This window comes from Carassius auratus, chromosome 32 (assembly GCF_003368295.1).
Source record: "Carassius auratus strain Wakin chromosome 32, ASM336829v1, whole genome shotgun sequence".
NCBI classification, from domain to species: Eukaryota; Metazoa; Chordata; class Actinopteri; order Cypriniformes; family Cyprinidae; genus Carassius; species Carassius auratus.
Genome location: NC_039274.1, coordinates 33,850,342 through 33,866,830, shown reverse-complemented (window position 1 = coordinate 33,866,830; position 16,489 = coordinate 33,850,342). Strand labels below are relative to the sequence as shown.

The following is a 16,489-nucleotide window of genomic DNA, read 5'->3' as shown; positions in this document are numbered from 1 at the left end:
AATAAAAGTCACAACAAACGTTCCAAAACTGTTTCCTGTCTGCAGTGCACTGCACATAATATGCTGATTTACCATCGTTTATACAATTGTTATTGGTCTTATTGTTAATATGGGCAATGGGAAACATTTTTTCTCTCTATTTCTCAAATTATATTTTAAACATGACATACAGTCAAGTATGGTGACCCATACTCAGAATTCATGCTCTGCATTTAACCCATCCAAAGTACACACACACACACACACACACACACACACACACACCGTGAGCAGTGGGCAGCCATTTATGCTGCGGGACCCAGGGAGCAGTTGGGGGTTCAGTGCCTTGCTCAAGGGCACCTCAGTTGTGGTATTGCCAGCCCAAGACTCGAACCTGCAACCCTAGGGTTAGGAGTCAAACTCTCTAACCACTAGGCCACAACTTCCCTCATATGCCGGGTTTTTTTTATTTTAGTTTTTTTTTAGTTTTTTCAGCAGTGCATGCAGTAGTTAGGGTTGATTTAATAACCCCCATACACTAAAGTGAATTAAATACACCAAAGTTACCATCAGGACCCATGGCTTTATATTTTGTGAGACAAAAAGATCACAGGAGCTTGCGGAAATACTACCTTATTAAAACTACATACATTTTCTAGTACATAATGAAGTATAAATGTTGTAAACAATGACAATGCACTCCTACAACGACAATGACATTATGTGAACATGCAGGAGTTCCATAACATGGTAATGCCATACTTCATAATACTATTCATGCAGTGGCTAGTTTCCAGGCAAAATACATAATACACACATATATTCAAAAAAATATGTCTAAATACCATTTGTACATCTCTGGATTACATACATCAAGGTCAAAAAGTCACAGTGAGGGATTAACTCGGCAGGAAAGAGTCCATGTAGTATTTTCTCCATCAACAGTAATTCAAGTGAAGCCTCAGGTTGCAATAATAATAAAAAAAAGATCTTAATTCCATTCCCTGGTCACACAGAGGAGCTCAACTCTAGCGGATTCCAGTTAATCTGTACCTGAAACATGTTGTGACCCATAATACTCAAGCATCCCAGTTCCAGAATACACAGTGGATTATGCAATTATTTGAGCAATGCTGGTTTACTTTAAATGATGGCCATTTGGTCCATGTTTTTGCCACCTTGAGTAACTATTCATAAAAGTTCAAACAAAAGATCCATTTTTAGGTTAGTTGTCCAGACCAAGCCTTTTGGAGAGCGAAATCACAGAGGCACAAATTCTTCTGTTGTAATATCAACTGTTTTTATGTGTCTTTGCAATGAATTTGTCTTGTGACAAAGATGTTTCTAAACAAGCCTTCTAAACGATCTGAGCTCTGTGGATAGGTGGGCTATGTGCTTGAAGGAAAAGTGTTGTGTGAGCCGGAAGAAGGATGTTATTGGGTTTGGACTTGGGTCGCAGTATGCCGTTAGTGTTCTCAAAATGACTGGATAGTGCCTCAGATATCTGTGAACTCGCCGTCTCGCTGCCGCCATTTTCAAAACCGTCAGGCTCCATTAAACCTCTGTGGACTCCTGAATCCGCAGGACTCACGGAACCATTTTCCTCCTCATCTGTAAGAGTAGGGTATGTGGATATTAAGGGCGAATTATGACCTCTGCTGCCTCCTCTGCTACTTCCTCCAGACTGCGGCCTCCCCTCTGCTGGGAGAATGGCGCTGCCGTTCCGGGACCGGACAATTTCAATAGCCTGTTCCATTGAATAAGAAGAGGGGAGAAGAGGAGGGAAAAGATGGGTTTTCTGAAGAGTATAATTGTAAACATGTGATTATGAGCATTCTTGCATGCACAATTATTTGATAAAGCATATTTTAACTGTGTTAGCATTACTGAACCATTGAGAGTTACTAAAGCTATAAGAACTAGATTTATCAGATCATTAAAAAACAATCTTTTTATTAGAGTATTTGCATGGAATTTGGGGTAAAACCGTAGAAGGTGTCTTACAGCTAGAGTACTTTTTGATTACCTGTTACTAATTTTAAAGAAATAAAGGCACATTTTAGATAAACTGATATACTGAATATTAATAACTTAACAAATCATGAAAAGCAGCCCATTTTAACCATATAACATGTTTTTAATAATAAATGATGGGTGGATATTACCAGTTTTACTGTAGAAACAGTAACTTCAAAGATATATGCCAATTTCTCATTTAATATATATATATATTTTTACTATTGTCTTCCAAAAATCCAATGTTGGTACCAATGTTGTAAGAATTGCAAAAGGGGAAAGTTAAATATCGACTACAATTCGAAGGTGCTTTGGGATTCAAAGAAGCTGAACATTTTCAACAAGGCTGCATGTATATGATAAAAAATATTATTTAAATATATTACAATAAAAAAATATATTTTTAATATATAATTTATTTCTGTGACCGCAAAGTGTCACATGATCCTTGAGTTTTGGTCAACATTTTTCATTATTATCAGTGCTGTAACAGTCATATTTTTGTGGAAACCATGACACTTCTTTAATGAGTAGAAAAGCCAAAAGAATAAAATAAAATGTGTCCTTGCTGAATAAAACTATTACAGTAGCTTGAGTATTGTGTTGTGTTCTTTTTCAACATATTGCAGCTCTTTTTGTTAAAGTGGTAAGATATATCAACTGCACAAGCAGCCTCATGACTCTTATCTCATACCTGTGACATGTTACTGTCCATCTCATAAGACTCCATCATCAGCCGAGTGGATTCTCTTTCAGTTCGGTCAATGAATTTTTCTCGACCTCTTCTGGATGTGTTATAAATTACAGGGCGACCGAGTGTGTCCAGCCCTCCCAGGGTGGAACGACTATCCCTGGAGCGAGGACGATCCTGTGAAAGGAAACGTTTTGGGTTTTTAATGTGTGTGCTAGAGAGGAAAACAAAACAAGCCTTATAATTGTGAAGATAATTAAGAATGCATTATATTGTGTATCAGAACGAATAACTGCTGTGTGTGACTGGTAAATGTATAAAATATTTTTTGGCGAAAACGGCATGTGGAAAAATTAGACCAACCAGTGAGGAGAGACTCGTGCGTATTGTCCCTTCGACTCTTAAATGATTATTGTCGTCCTTTAAAAAAAAAAGACATAAATGGTCAAATGAGAGGGAGGGAGATTCATCCTTGCATACATAATATATACAGTTACCCCTAAAAGCCATATGTAAAACATGTAAAATGTTTCTTATGCAGCAAATCAGCATATAAGAATGATTTCTGAAAGATCGTGTGACACTGAAGACTGGAGAAAAGATGCTGAAAATTAATGCAGCATTAATGAACATAAGAGACTTTGTTTAAACACATTTCAAAAATCTTGCCAACTCCAAACCTTGGAATATCAATAAACAGTTTGTGTATGTGTGTGTGTGTGTGTGTGTGTGTTTGTGTGTGTGTTTTACCGAGTATCTGTTGTCTGTGCTTCCCGAGTTGACTCTCCTAATCGAGGCTTGTCTTGATAGGGTGCTGATTTCCTCCCTTACAAAAACAGTGACACGTAATCAGACTAAAGTACAGGAATTCTCACAATCAGACCAGTTATGTAAATGATTCTATGTTCAGAAAAGTAAGACAAATCCTCTTACTTTTTTGCATCCAGCTCTGTAGCCAGCTGTTGATTTTTGCGCTTATAGTAGCGTTTTACTGAAATGATCACGATGATAAGAGTGACAACAACCACTGCAGCAACACCAGCAATAACAATAATGAGCACGTAGTTCGGTGGGAGGATTGACACTAAAAGAGACATGCAACAAAACTTATGAACTTCTTGTACATTGAATTACAGTTGTATTCATCAGTTCTGTCATCATTTGTGTGAATGAGACTTCTTTATGGGTGCTTTTGTGTTTTTGTTCTTTTAGAGAATGACTTTAGGGAAAAGAGCAGCTTGTATATTCTGCCTAACATCTCCTTTTCATTCCACAGATGAAAAAAATCATACAGGTGTTAAATTACATGAGGGTAAGTAAATGATGAGAGAATCTTAATAATTTGGATGAACTATTCTTATAAATTGCTAGATTATGAAAAACGCAGTTGCACATTATCTTCACTAGATGACAGCATGGTGCACTGCACTTCAACATGGGTGAAGGGATTTCAGTGGGACACACACCTGATATATTTATTGCAATCTCAGCTTTTCCAGATCCCACCAGATTGGTGGTGGTGCAGACATAAACTCCCTTATCCGTCAAGCTCAGGGGCCTGGAAAAGAGCAGACTGCCACCGTCCACAGTCACACCTTCTGGCAGAGCTTCACCTTTCCTGTGTGAACAACGAAATATGATTAATTCCCACAATTAAAAACAACAGAATCTATAGTCTAGGATTCAACACGTGATTTATGCTTAATTATTTACTGAATATCGACTTGATCTGCACCTGAACACGATCCTTCATTCTAATATGATCCTTTTATCATTCTAATTTATGGATTCGCTGCTCAAAAGAGTCATTTCTTGACTTGTAATAATAAATTCTTATTATTATCAATGTTGAAAACAGTTGTGCAGTTTAATATTCTTGTGGAAACCATGATGCATTTTTTTCAGTGAACTTTGATAAGTAGAAATGTCAAAAGAATGGAATTTATTTGATATTTTGTAACATTATAAATGTCTTAACTCTAACTTTTGACCAATAAAACGTGTCCTTGCTGAATAAAAGTATACATTTTTTTAAGTGTTACTGACCCCAAACTGTACTGTGGAAACAACAATCTATACTGTAGGATTCTGCACAACTGTTGATTTTTGATTAATTATTTCATGAATATCACCTGAAAATGTCCCTGATCTGTGTCACTTTCAATTAATTTTATCAAGAAATATTTTTTATCATACTATAGCACTGTTTGAAAAAACATTGGAACTAATTTCGTATAATGCTTTAAAGCAGCAGTTCTCAGTTGGTTTTGCATCAGGATCCGATTTTTTTTATGATCAGCACAACAAAATCCGAAACTCAGAACTTAATGTAGTCTAGGTAGTTGTTTTGTTTTGTTTTAGAATGAGGGCTGCCAAGCTAAATACCTATGTTAGCACTTGACAGATTTTAAGTTTTAGTTCCGCCAAGTGCATTTCTCCCCCTTTTTTTAAAAGCTGACAGGCCGGTTTATTTTGCTAAATGTCTAAACGAAATGTCTCCTTAGACAATAAGTCCTTTGTCCACAGCTTATACCAGGAACTATAATTTACATGTTTTGCATACAGCACGCAATTTGCATTAGGACAGTGATAAAAGTCTTCTGAAAACACACATAAAAATGCAGACAAATTCTTCTGACAACATCGTCATAAATCCACTCATCTCCCCCTCACCAGCCTTTCCTCATCCCCCGCTCTCTCCCTCCGTGTGAAAAAGCGTTCAGTCTGTTTGCCGTGCAAGTTGCAACACGACACCAGGCCACAGTTACTTCATTTACTTTGCATACACACCGAGAGAAGCCAGAGAACAGGTTTCCCCACTCGAGGTGGAGAAAACCAGAAAATGTTTGTCTCAGGAATTGCGTGATACTCTAAATGTCCATGTCTACACCCCCTTAGTCACCCGTACTGGAAGCTACCAAAAAAATAGGTGTGTGACTATGACTAATTATTGTTCATGAATGTATTTCAATGACCTCTCGGTGTCAGTATTAATTCTTAAGATTCTACCTATCTGATAGAGTCGATTAAAACTTAATTTAGGCCACAACCTTCTCGTCCACACCTAGAGATTACTCTGGCATGCTGATAGAGAAGCCAACCGTAACAGAATGAAACTGACAAGACAGGATTACAGGAAGATGAACAAACAAACAGATTGAGAGACAGTTTTACCTCATCCAGCTGAATTCCTGAGGTTCTGGATTTCCTTGACCAGTGCAGTGCAGCGCAGCTCCTTGCATTTCAGCATACCAGTCACCCTCATAGCCAGATATTAATGCATACGGAGGGTCTATACATACACATGAACACAAATAAAAAGATCTCACAATACGGCATGTCTAACTCACTATTCAGTTTGAACTTGTGATGAACTTCCCGTTTGACCAATAAGTTCACCTGATCCTTTTGTTGACACAGTACAAACTCTTAAATTGGCATTATGAGACATAATAGTTATAAAAACATAGAAATAAATAAAAGGTGCAATTAAATTAAACCCATAAAGACTTTCTTTCCTCTGTGAAACACAAAAGGAGATACAGTACGTTGTTATGTACTAGCTGTTTTTGCAATGCAGTCATATAGAATGAGGACTGGAGCTATATAAAAAAATTATGATAATTTAAGTGAGGAACCAACAAACCAGATTGGTCTGATTTATGAACCATTCAGATTATTTTGTATTTGGCCAACTGAATTGATACCTTGAAAAATTCAGACTCAAAAGCACATTCTCAGACATTTTTAACTCTTTCATTCTTGAGTTGCCCAGATTTAAAATTTCAAACTGCTCTTTACACAAAAGTTTCAAAACTATATTGTGCTTTTGAATCCTGTTTGATGTTTAAAAGCACCAAAGTTTTTTTCTTCAGTGTAATTGAATGGGAGAAAAACAACAACAGGAAGAAGCAGGATATTCTTGAGAATTTTTCCATTTGAGTTCCACAGAAGTAAGAACGTCAGCTAGGTTTCTAAAGACATGAAGGTGACTAAATGATGACTGGATTTTCATTCTCAGTGAACCAAAGTGAAGACATTATTATGACTTTAAAAGTATTGATGAATCAGAGACAATAAACAGATGTCCACGTGTCATAACACATCAGAGGGAAGTCACCTACAGTAATTAACAGGCGAAACAACACTTTTGTCATAGTTCTGTTTCACATGCTGAGTAAACAGGAAAGGTGTTATAAAATTCACAGTTGTTTTCACAATTTCACAAGTTTTAGATTTTGAAATTCACAACCACTTTGAGTCATATCCAGGTGGTGACGTATAAAACTTGATGTGGCTTAATAAAACTTGTGGCGCAACAGTACATCAATCATACTGCTGTAAGGACAACATTAACAATTATTTTGAAGAGAATGTGCTTTGGCAGCTTGTGTTTATTACATGGCTTTGTGACTTAACATCAAGAGACATCAAAATAATTCTTATAACATAGTGCCAAAATGAATTTTTGATTAACTATAGCACTAATTATTCATCGTCTTATAAAAAGTACTTGCAGAAACATGCAAAAAAATAAAAAAAAAAAATAATTTAAGAAACGTCTTTATTATATTTATTTAAAACTAGAAATTTGCATTTTCTATTTTTTTCCTGCACAACCACAGAGTTGAGCCTGTTGAGTTGTGTTTTCCAGTGTTGGATATAATTTGTTTTTGTTTGTTTTGTTACCCAGACGTTGGGTAAGTGGCAATCTCACTGACAGATGAAACTATACACCCCTCCCCCCGGAGCCATTATAAAGCTCGGAAGAGCCAGGACATTTTTTAATGTAACTCTGATTGTGATCGTCTGAAAGAAGAAAAGTCATATACTGTACACCTAAGATGGCTTGAGGGAGTAAATCATGGGCTAATTTGAATTTTTGGGTGAACTATCCCTTTAACCAGTGCTGGGTTGCCAAATAACACAGAAATGGTTGTTTTAACCCAGCATTTCTTTTAGAGTGTACTGTATGAAATAAGAAATTGTATTTTAAATAAGTGATTAATGATAATTAAGTACATATAATTCCTCCTCTCCCCAGTTTTAGTAGTGAAACAGTAATTAAAAAAAAAAAATACTATAATGGATTTTTTTTAATTAAAATTATATACTACAAAATGTTTTTATTTATATATATATTTATATATACTTCATTTGTATAAATGACTGTATTGTACTGAATTAATTAAATTAATTCTGACATCACTAGTGTTACTTTTTGTTATAAGAATCCGAGGGGAAAAGAATGTCACAATAATGTGGAATTTTGACCAAGACATTTCTGATATCCATTTACAATAAGTGTGAGAAATTAGGACTCACAGTGTACTACAAGGTTATTGGAGATCCTCTCTGGAGTTTTCTGCGATGGATGCCAGACCAGACAGTCCAGCTTCTGCCCGTTCATGTTACGGAGAGGGTGGAGAGAAAACTGGATAGAAGCCACCTCACCATCTATGCTACGGTTTTGACTCTGTCCCGCGAGCTCTGTGTCCCAGGAGAGGCCTGCCATCGGTTTAGCCACCGAACGGCATATAGCTGCAGGACGGAACGACTGGTTCTCAACCAGGACGAACGGCGTCAGCGACGTAATGGGTTTAGCTGTGAAATGAAATGACAAATACATAACAAAATGGTCATTTAAAACATAATAAATAGGATTTCAACTACAATTAAGTATCGACAATATTGTTTTTAAACTAAATATTATTTCACCAGAGTCTAATTTATAAAATGTTCTAAAGTGTGAAATGGACATCTCTTGTTTCTAACAGTCTGCTTGAACACAACCATAAACAATACTTCTGAAGAAAATAGCAGTGGCTATTATATGATCTTGTAATCGGAACAACAATGAACACTTTCAGGTTAATACATCCATCATCACTCCCGTTGACGCAGACAATGCTTTTGTGTTATTCTGAGAACAATAACTGTATACTTCATAGCAGTGGTAGCTTTATGGTTAACGGCTTTTGTCTGTACATGAATGGGACATTGAATGAAATGACAATCGTAGTGTTTGAAACAGAGGCTAACATTATCCTTGTGCGGTATCACTGAGGGCGAAATCCTTGACTGCTAACTGCTGCAAAGTCACTGCATATACATCAATATACATACCTCAAATAAACTCTGTTGATTTTAACTCTAACCACTACAAAGAAGCTAAGGGGACATGGTGAAGGAAACTTTTGTGGTCACATTTGCTTGCTAAAGCACTGAAATATAGCCTAATTTTTCCTCCCACCTCATTATACTTTCACGACAAAAGTGTTGTGAGTGAACGCAAAGTTTCTCGTGGGAACACATACAGTAAGTTAAGAGATTGATATCACAGCAGTCTGCTTGCAGGTTTTAATCCGATTTAAGTTGGTGGTTCTTGACCAAAATCAGATACAAATGTCAACCAGAGTTTGTGCTGAAAATCAACACTGCAGTGACGCTGATGGCGTGCTCTCAGACTAAATCTAAAATATCTTAAACTGTGTCCCGAAGATGAACGGAGGTCTCACGGGTTTAGAACAACATGAGGGTGAGTCATTAATGACATAATTTTCTATAATAATAAACTAACTCTTTAAGTACTTTTTGGAGTATCCTTTACTTTAGTTTTTATATTTCAGCCAGCTTTTACTTTTACTCCAGTACATTTCCTAATTAAAATGTATGCTTTTACTCCAACTCACTTCCCTTAAGTATATTCATTACTTACTACAAAATAGTTAGAAGAACACGGACTGTAGGGACTGTATGGCGTTTGCAAGTCCTAAAAAACACTTTTGCTCACGTGCATACAGGTGCACGCTGCACACAACCGCGGATGATTTCATTGCCCACTCAAGTTGAGTCAGGGGTGCGCCATACAGCATCGTCTGTGATAATATGGTAAGTACTGTTGTAATGATGTGCAATCCTGACATTATCATGTCGGCTATATCACCAACTCACACAGAGTGCACACACATTGATTTATTAGTCTATTAAAACTTAAAAATCCAGGCATTTTTAAATTGAAGACTGAAAAAATGCTTCTCTATGCTATTTATATTTATATAGTTTCATGTAGGCCTAGTTAACTTAATCTGTATCACACAAAGAGTACTGTTTTTCTGCAGATGCATGAATACATTTAATGATCATTTTATACAAGTTCAGTAAAGCAATATGTGTCTTACATTTTATAATATTGCTTGCTTTTTCTTGATTTTACCAATGATAGTTCCAAACATAGTTCACAGAACTGTTTAGTGTCTCTGAGCAATGGATGTTGTTTACTCAATGAATGAATGAGCTTTTTGAATGAATGAATGAATATATATACAGTACTTTTACTTTCAATACTTAAGTACATTTGAAGATTTCAAAAATACTTTTCATACTCAAGTACTATAAATGTCACATACTTTAAGACTTTTACTCGAGTAATATTCTAAACAGTGACTTCAACTTCTACCAAAGTCATTTTCTGGTGAGATTTGTACTTTATACACCACAGGAGTTTTGTATGACAAAAGTTTCCCGTCTTCTGTTTGCCCATGTAGCCCTGATTAATATACTCACTCCACACAGTGACCAAAATCTCAGTCTCAAAGTTTCCAATGGGGAAGGTGGCGACTTTGCAGATGTATTTGCCCTCATCTATAGTACGTGTGCCCATAATAATCAGAGTAGAGTCTCTTATTGGGTCGCTGGTTGCAAATCGTACACGTCCCAAGTATGCAGGGTTTTCTGTGAGAGGGAAACAGAATGAAACATGACACGTGACAGTAAGATTTGTTTTTTGTGAGGCACCCCAAAAACAGAAAAGCATGCAAAAAAACAAAACGTAAATTAACATGAAGTTTTCTCTCAAAAAAATTTAAATTACGAAGAAATATGAAAGATTCTGCACTAATGCATCATGCATGGAAATGATTTGCATTTTTCTTTAAAAAAGTGAACCGAAAACAAAAAAGTGTCTGCTTAATGATTCATTGAAAATGAATGCAAGACGGGAAATGAAAGCAAAAACTGATTCAGCCGTACAGTACAAGTATCGTTAGACTACCAGATTCAAGGCCAAAAATCAGATTAAACCCTGCAGAATGACATATTTGAAATGACTTTGAGTTCCCTATAGAAAATACTGTTAGGAGTCCACAATGGTATAGGATTTAGTTTGAAACAGTTCTTACTCAGAAATAGTGATTAAACTTCAAATTAATTACAAAGAAATGGAAAGTAACACTTTAAATTAAACATCATAAAAATATAGTTTTTACAGTGTATATTACTTGGACCCCTGTCCACAGAGAGTTCATAGAGGTGTCATATTTTTCTTTGGTGATAACAATATTAGTAAAATTAAAGAACAATTTCATTCTGAAAAATATGTAAGAGTTAAAGTTTTGATATTCGTGAAGTAAAAGATTGTTTTACCTGTCTGGCCATTAGTGTAATGAACAATGATAATCTGATCTTCCCCTCCATTTGAGTTTTCTCGTACCCACGTCACCTGCACCACCTGGATCTCACTGTTGGATACATTGAATCGACAGGGTAAGCGTGTTTCCTCCTCTGCCACAGACTGCAGAGCCCAGGGGGACTCAGGGGGCTCTACAAATTGTTCTTGGTCTCCACTTACACAGGCTGCTGAAAGAGAGAGCAAAGAGAGAGAACATGGTTTTAATCAAATAAAACGAATAAGCTACTTGAGAAGCATTTTTAATATGGTGACAACAGCAATACGATAAAATAAATCCATTCTATTGGATGAACTGTGCTAGATGTTGTTCGTAAAATCAGAAAGCACATCTTTTGAATTCTATATTAATGTGAAAACCATAAACAGTGGAATGATTAATGGATTGGTAGTTATACTATGTGTATTTTATTTGTTATATTTTATATTACTCATAATATTAGATAGACGTAATTATTTATTCAATATTAGTTCCATTTCCTTTGCAGATTTAATAAAGGCAGTATTATTAAAAGAATAGTTCATCCATAAGTGCATTTACCGACAATTTGCTCAACCACTGGCAATCCAGAATGTAGGCGAGTTTGTTTCTACATCAGAAGAGATTTGAAGAAATGTAGTATTACACCACTCTCTCACCAGTGGATCCTTTGCAGTGAATGGGTGCCGTCAGAATGAGAGTTCAAACAGCTCTCCACAAGTAATCCTCACGACTCCAGTCCATCGGTTTACGTCTTGTGAAGTAAAAAGCTGCATGCTTCATCTAAATTCATCATTACAACGTTTTAATTTCAAACTGATGCTTCTGACTAAAATATGAGTCTTCTATACATAATTTTTTCAATGAAAAAGTCATCTTGTCTGAATTAGGAGTGACATATGCACAGATCAAGAATGGTTTACAAGCAAAAAGATTCTGAAACAGATCTAAATGATTATAAAGGTGGATTTTGATTTGGGAAGACAATAGGGAATGGACCTTTTCCACTGGAAGAAGTATTGTTATGGATTATGGTCTTAATTTTGACCATAAGTGATGGATTTGTTTCTTAGAAACATGCTGCTTTTTATGCCTTGATACATCATTTCATGGACTGGAGTCGTGTGGATTATTGTGATGTGTTTTTTTTTGTTTTTTGGACTCATTCTGACGGCACCCATTCACCACAGTGAGTTTCTTGTAGCACTCATAACTGTGGCATCACAAACTGAATAGCAAGATCTGGCCACAAGTTTAAGGGCCAGACCAAAATAAATCCCATGAATATATATCACACAGCCTAAAGCAGTTCAAGTAGTACCTTCGAAAAATGAGAAATAGCCCCTTTGAGAGAAATATACCTGTATGAAATATACCAGCAGTAAAAGGAAAGAGGTCATCGGTTACCTTCAGTACGGTGGTAACATGAATCCTTCACTTTTCATCACACTGGCACAGAGAACAGAGGGGCGAAGCAGACAGGGGAATAGATATGGATAACAAAATAAAAGAAAGGAAGAGGGGTGAGAGACAAATAGATGTCTGGAAGAGCGTTTGTGGACGAGAGTTAGATATGCTGCTCAACTCATTATGTTTCTCAGGGCTAATTGAAGGCAGACATGCATAAGAAAACATTGAAATTATAGAAGGGCATGCATGCAAAGTTGATTGAATATAAGATGAACTAATAAACTTAGCCTATATTTAAATACAAAAATGAAATATATATTTTATGATTTATGCAAAGTGTAATTTAAATCACCATTATCAATGCAATTTAAAGCAAAATTATAATATATTATTAAAATAATCAATGCATAAAAAAGTTTATATATGAATAAGAAATACATTATGTTTATTGTTATTTGCAGTAACAAATCATTTGCAGAGTCACAAACTATTATCTGTACAATTATTGGGACTCCATGCCTGCACCTTTCAAGAGCTTTGGGATCTCAGCTCAGGGCAGAAATTAATCTATTATCCCTTTAATTCTTTAGTTTCTGAGTCACTTTATCTCTAGATAATTTTATGTCAGTAACTCAGATCCTTGACCATTACGCCGCTGCAGTCAATTGTCCAGTTTGCAAAGACTAGAGGATTACATCAATGAACTGTAATGATGAGCCTCTCAGACATGAGCTTGTTGACAAATTTCTGACATAGATCTTCTGTCACTGTGTCACACAACATGATTTATCAGTATGTTCCTGAGTCAACATCCATCATCTGTTGCCTAATCCTAGCCCTAAAATCAGGGGACAGTTGACTACTAATATACTCTTTAACTAGATGCTTTATAGAATACACAAAAAAAATTAAAGTGAAATTCAGCCAAGTATGGTGACCCATACTCAGAATTTGTGCTCTGCATTTAACCCATCCGAAATGCACACATACAGAGCAGTGAACACACACACACACACACTGTGAGCACACACCCGGAGCAGTGGGCAGCCATTTATGCTGCAGCGCCCGGGGAGCAGTTGGGGGTTCGATGCCTTGCTCAAGGGCACCTAAGTCGTGGTATTAAGGTGGAGAGAAAACTGTACATGCACTACCCCCACCCACAATTCCGTCCGGCCCGAGACTAGAACTCACAACCCTTCGATTGGGAGTCCAACCCTCTAACCATTAGGCCACGACTTCCCTATGAATTGCCTATGAAACCATTTTTACTCCGAAATCCTTTATATGCTATATAGTTTTCATTTGATGGTTTTCTAAAGAATATCAACGGTATTTGCTGGCAATACAAGTTATTTAAAGGCATTTAAAGGTTATTTAAAGGCATCACGTTGGGGTAAAATGTTTCCTCTTCATGATTAAATCCAGACTCAAGGGAAGTCGTGGCCTAATGGTTAGAGAGTCGGACTCCCAATCGAAAGGTTGTGAGTTCGAGTCCTGGGCCAGCAGGAATTGTGGGTGGGGGGAGTGCATGTACAGTTCTCTCTCCACCTTCAATACCACAACTTAGGTGCCCTTGAGCAAGGCATCGAACCCCTAACTGCTCCCCGGGTGCTGCAGCATAAATGGCTGCCCACTGCTCCGGGTGTGTGTTCACAGTGTGTGTGTGTGTGTGTGTGTGTGTTCACTGCTCTGTGTGTGTGCACTTCGGATGGGTTAAATGCAGAGCACAAATTCTGAGTATGGGTCACCATACTTGGCTGAATGTCAGGTCACTTTCCTTTCCTTGGATAATTAGTTTTATTTTTGTCTCAACAGCCAAACATTGTCTAGCAACCAAATAATTTAGCATATCCATAATGGCATTAAAAACAACATCAGTACAGTTTGTTTGTATTGTTGGAGGCTATTATGACAATTTAGTCATTCTGGTGTCAAAAAGCAGAAGTAAAACAATTAAAAACAGATTGTTCCTGGTTGGAAAATAATGAACAAAATCTCAAGTATAAATAGAAACAGATTACGTGCATTGTTATTTGCAGATCAATATATATCCAGGATTGGAAATTTGGTCATCTATTTACAGTAGCCTATATGACTGCCTGCCTGGCGAAACTGAACTTCAAACCCCTTACAATTATTTAAAACTATAATAATGGTCAACCGTGCATTAACACATGAGCACATCTCTATGAATAGCTCATACACAGGAAAAAATAAAAAAATGTAAGCTACGTTGACAACACCCTCAAATTCATTACGCCCTTCTTCTCACAACTTCATCAACCCATAAAACACTCCTTAAGACGCCAAGACATTGTGTGTGCGCGCGCATGAGTAGGGAGCGCCATTCACATTGATTCACACTCAGTTTGTCATCAGAACCAGTTCTTCCAGTAATATTAGACAACCGAATACGTGTTGTGAAGCTCTTTTTTCTAAACTTTTGACCCCAAATCCTGCAACATGTTTTAAAATTTTATATATATATATATATAAATATAAATGTCTCACCTGAGTTCCAGATGATCAGTACAGCAAGAATATATGTAACTGTCTTCATCGTCCACCAGTTCAGCCTTTCAGCCGAGCCCAGGTTATCAGTTCAGCGATCTCAATGTGACATTATTGTGTCATTATTAATTTACCAGTTGAGTGTCCATCTCAAGAGCTACTTGTATTCCCAATCAATCCAGTCAGTCAGGAGATGTTGGAGAAGAGACAGACAGACTCTCATGGGCTAGAAAAAGATCAGGAGGTGGAGATCCAGCGCAGAAAACCGAAATCATACGTTCAGAATCAACATCTGAGATATGTCGTTTAATTCATTTGAAGTACAAAAAAATAAAAAATAAATAAAATAAGGAATCAACATCAATAAATACAATGTTTATGCATTATATCCAGAAAAGTGAACGCATCTCCGAGCGCAAGTCCTCACGGGAGCGCACAAAATAATATTCCAGTTTATTGCGTTTTCGTATTGTTTTAAGATCTACGACATGTGAAATGAGGAGAAAAACGGAGTATTTCCATTATTCTTCCGACCTTCTGGTTGAAATTGCGTGAAAATGCTCTGAGAGAAGGAAATGTCTTACAGACACCTGTTGTTAAAGGCAGCTCTCCACATGTTGTTACGCGCTCTGCTCAACTCAACTTTCCAGTTTTTAATCCGGGTGTTTCTTTCCAATCTGATGAGTCAATCTAGCTACTATCTAGCTACCGATTCAATATTCTGTAATTGCTTAATCGTTTGCGATCTTTAATGTTCGATTTCACTTTAACAGGTTTTTTTTCTGCCGTAATGTTCCAGTGAAAAAAAAAAAAAAACTTTATTCTGAAGAAGATACCAGTGATTTTCTATTTCCCCTGGATAAAAGAAAAAAAAAGAAAACACATTTCTTAATATCCAATGAGGTCCTGGTGGATAAACTACAATACAGTGTATCTGATTTATTCATTTTTGCAAGTGTTGACATAATTAGCATGTGTATGAAAGCTACGGATCAGCCAGATTTACCGTATCTTGTTGCATTCTTGGCCTAAAGGAAAGAGAGCAGCAAAACCTGTAAACCTGTTCTCCCTCCTGAAAACAGTTAAAGCCTCAGGCACTTTTACCCAGTTCAACAGAATAGTGCTCCATACCAGGGTTTGAGCTGAAAAAGCTCTCACTGTGATGGGCATTTCTGTCTGCTTTGAATGTCCAGAAATTATATTCATGTTGAATTTTATTTAATTGCAAAGATCTGACTAAATTTTGCTGTATTATACTATTTATTTCTCAAACAAATTGTTCAAAAATTTTCAATAATATTGTAAAAAAAAAAAAAAAATATGCCAATGAAGACCTTAAAAAAGCTTCAAATATTATTTGAACAAAATCAAGATATATTGTGAAAATATTTACAGAGATAAAACTGAACTGAATCAAGAATAGTAAAATATATTT

The 16,489-nt window shown here is 36.4% G+C and overlaps 1 protein-coding gene across 2 annotated transcripts; it reads right to left on the bottom strand.

Moving 5' to 3' along the window:
- Positions 1-545: 545 nt before the first annotated feature.
- LOC113052270 (nectin-4-like) lies at positions 546-16,136 on the bottom strand. Of its 2 annotated transcripts, none has more exons than XM_026216696.1 (11): positions 15,055-16,136; positions 11,111-11,320; positions 10,253-10,420; positions 8,012-8,290; positions 5,861-5,978; positions 4,153-4,304; positions 3,620-3,770; positions 3,437-3,512; positions 3,050-3,106; positions 2,690-2,863; positions 546-1,726 (listed from the first exon to the last, which is right to left on the bottom strand). In XM_026216696.1, exons 1-11 carry the CDS (start codon positions 15,101-15,103, stop codon positions 1,337-1,339), a joined length of 1,824 nt encoding a protein of 607 aa, XP_026072481.1. In that variant the 5' UTR covers positions 15,104-16,136; the 3' UTR covers positions 546-1,336. The 2 variants fall into 2 exon arrangements, with proteins under 2 accessions (XP_026072481.1, XP_026072480.1); XM_026216695.1 differs by having other exon boundaries at positions 11,111-11,323; positions 15,055-16,135.
- Between the last annotated feature and the right edge of the window lie 353 nt (positions 16,137-16,489).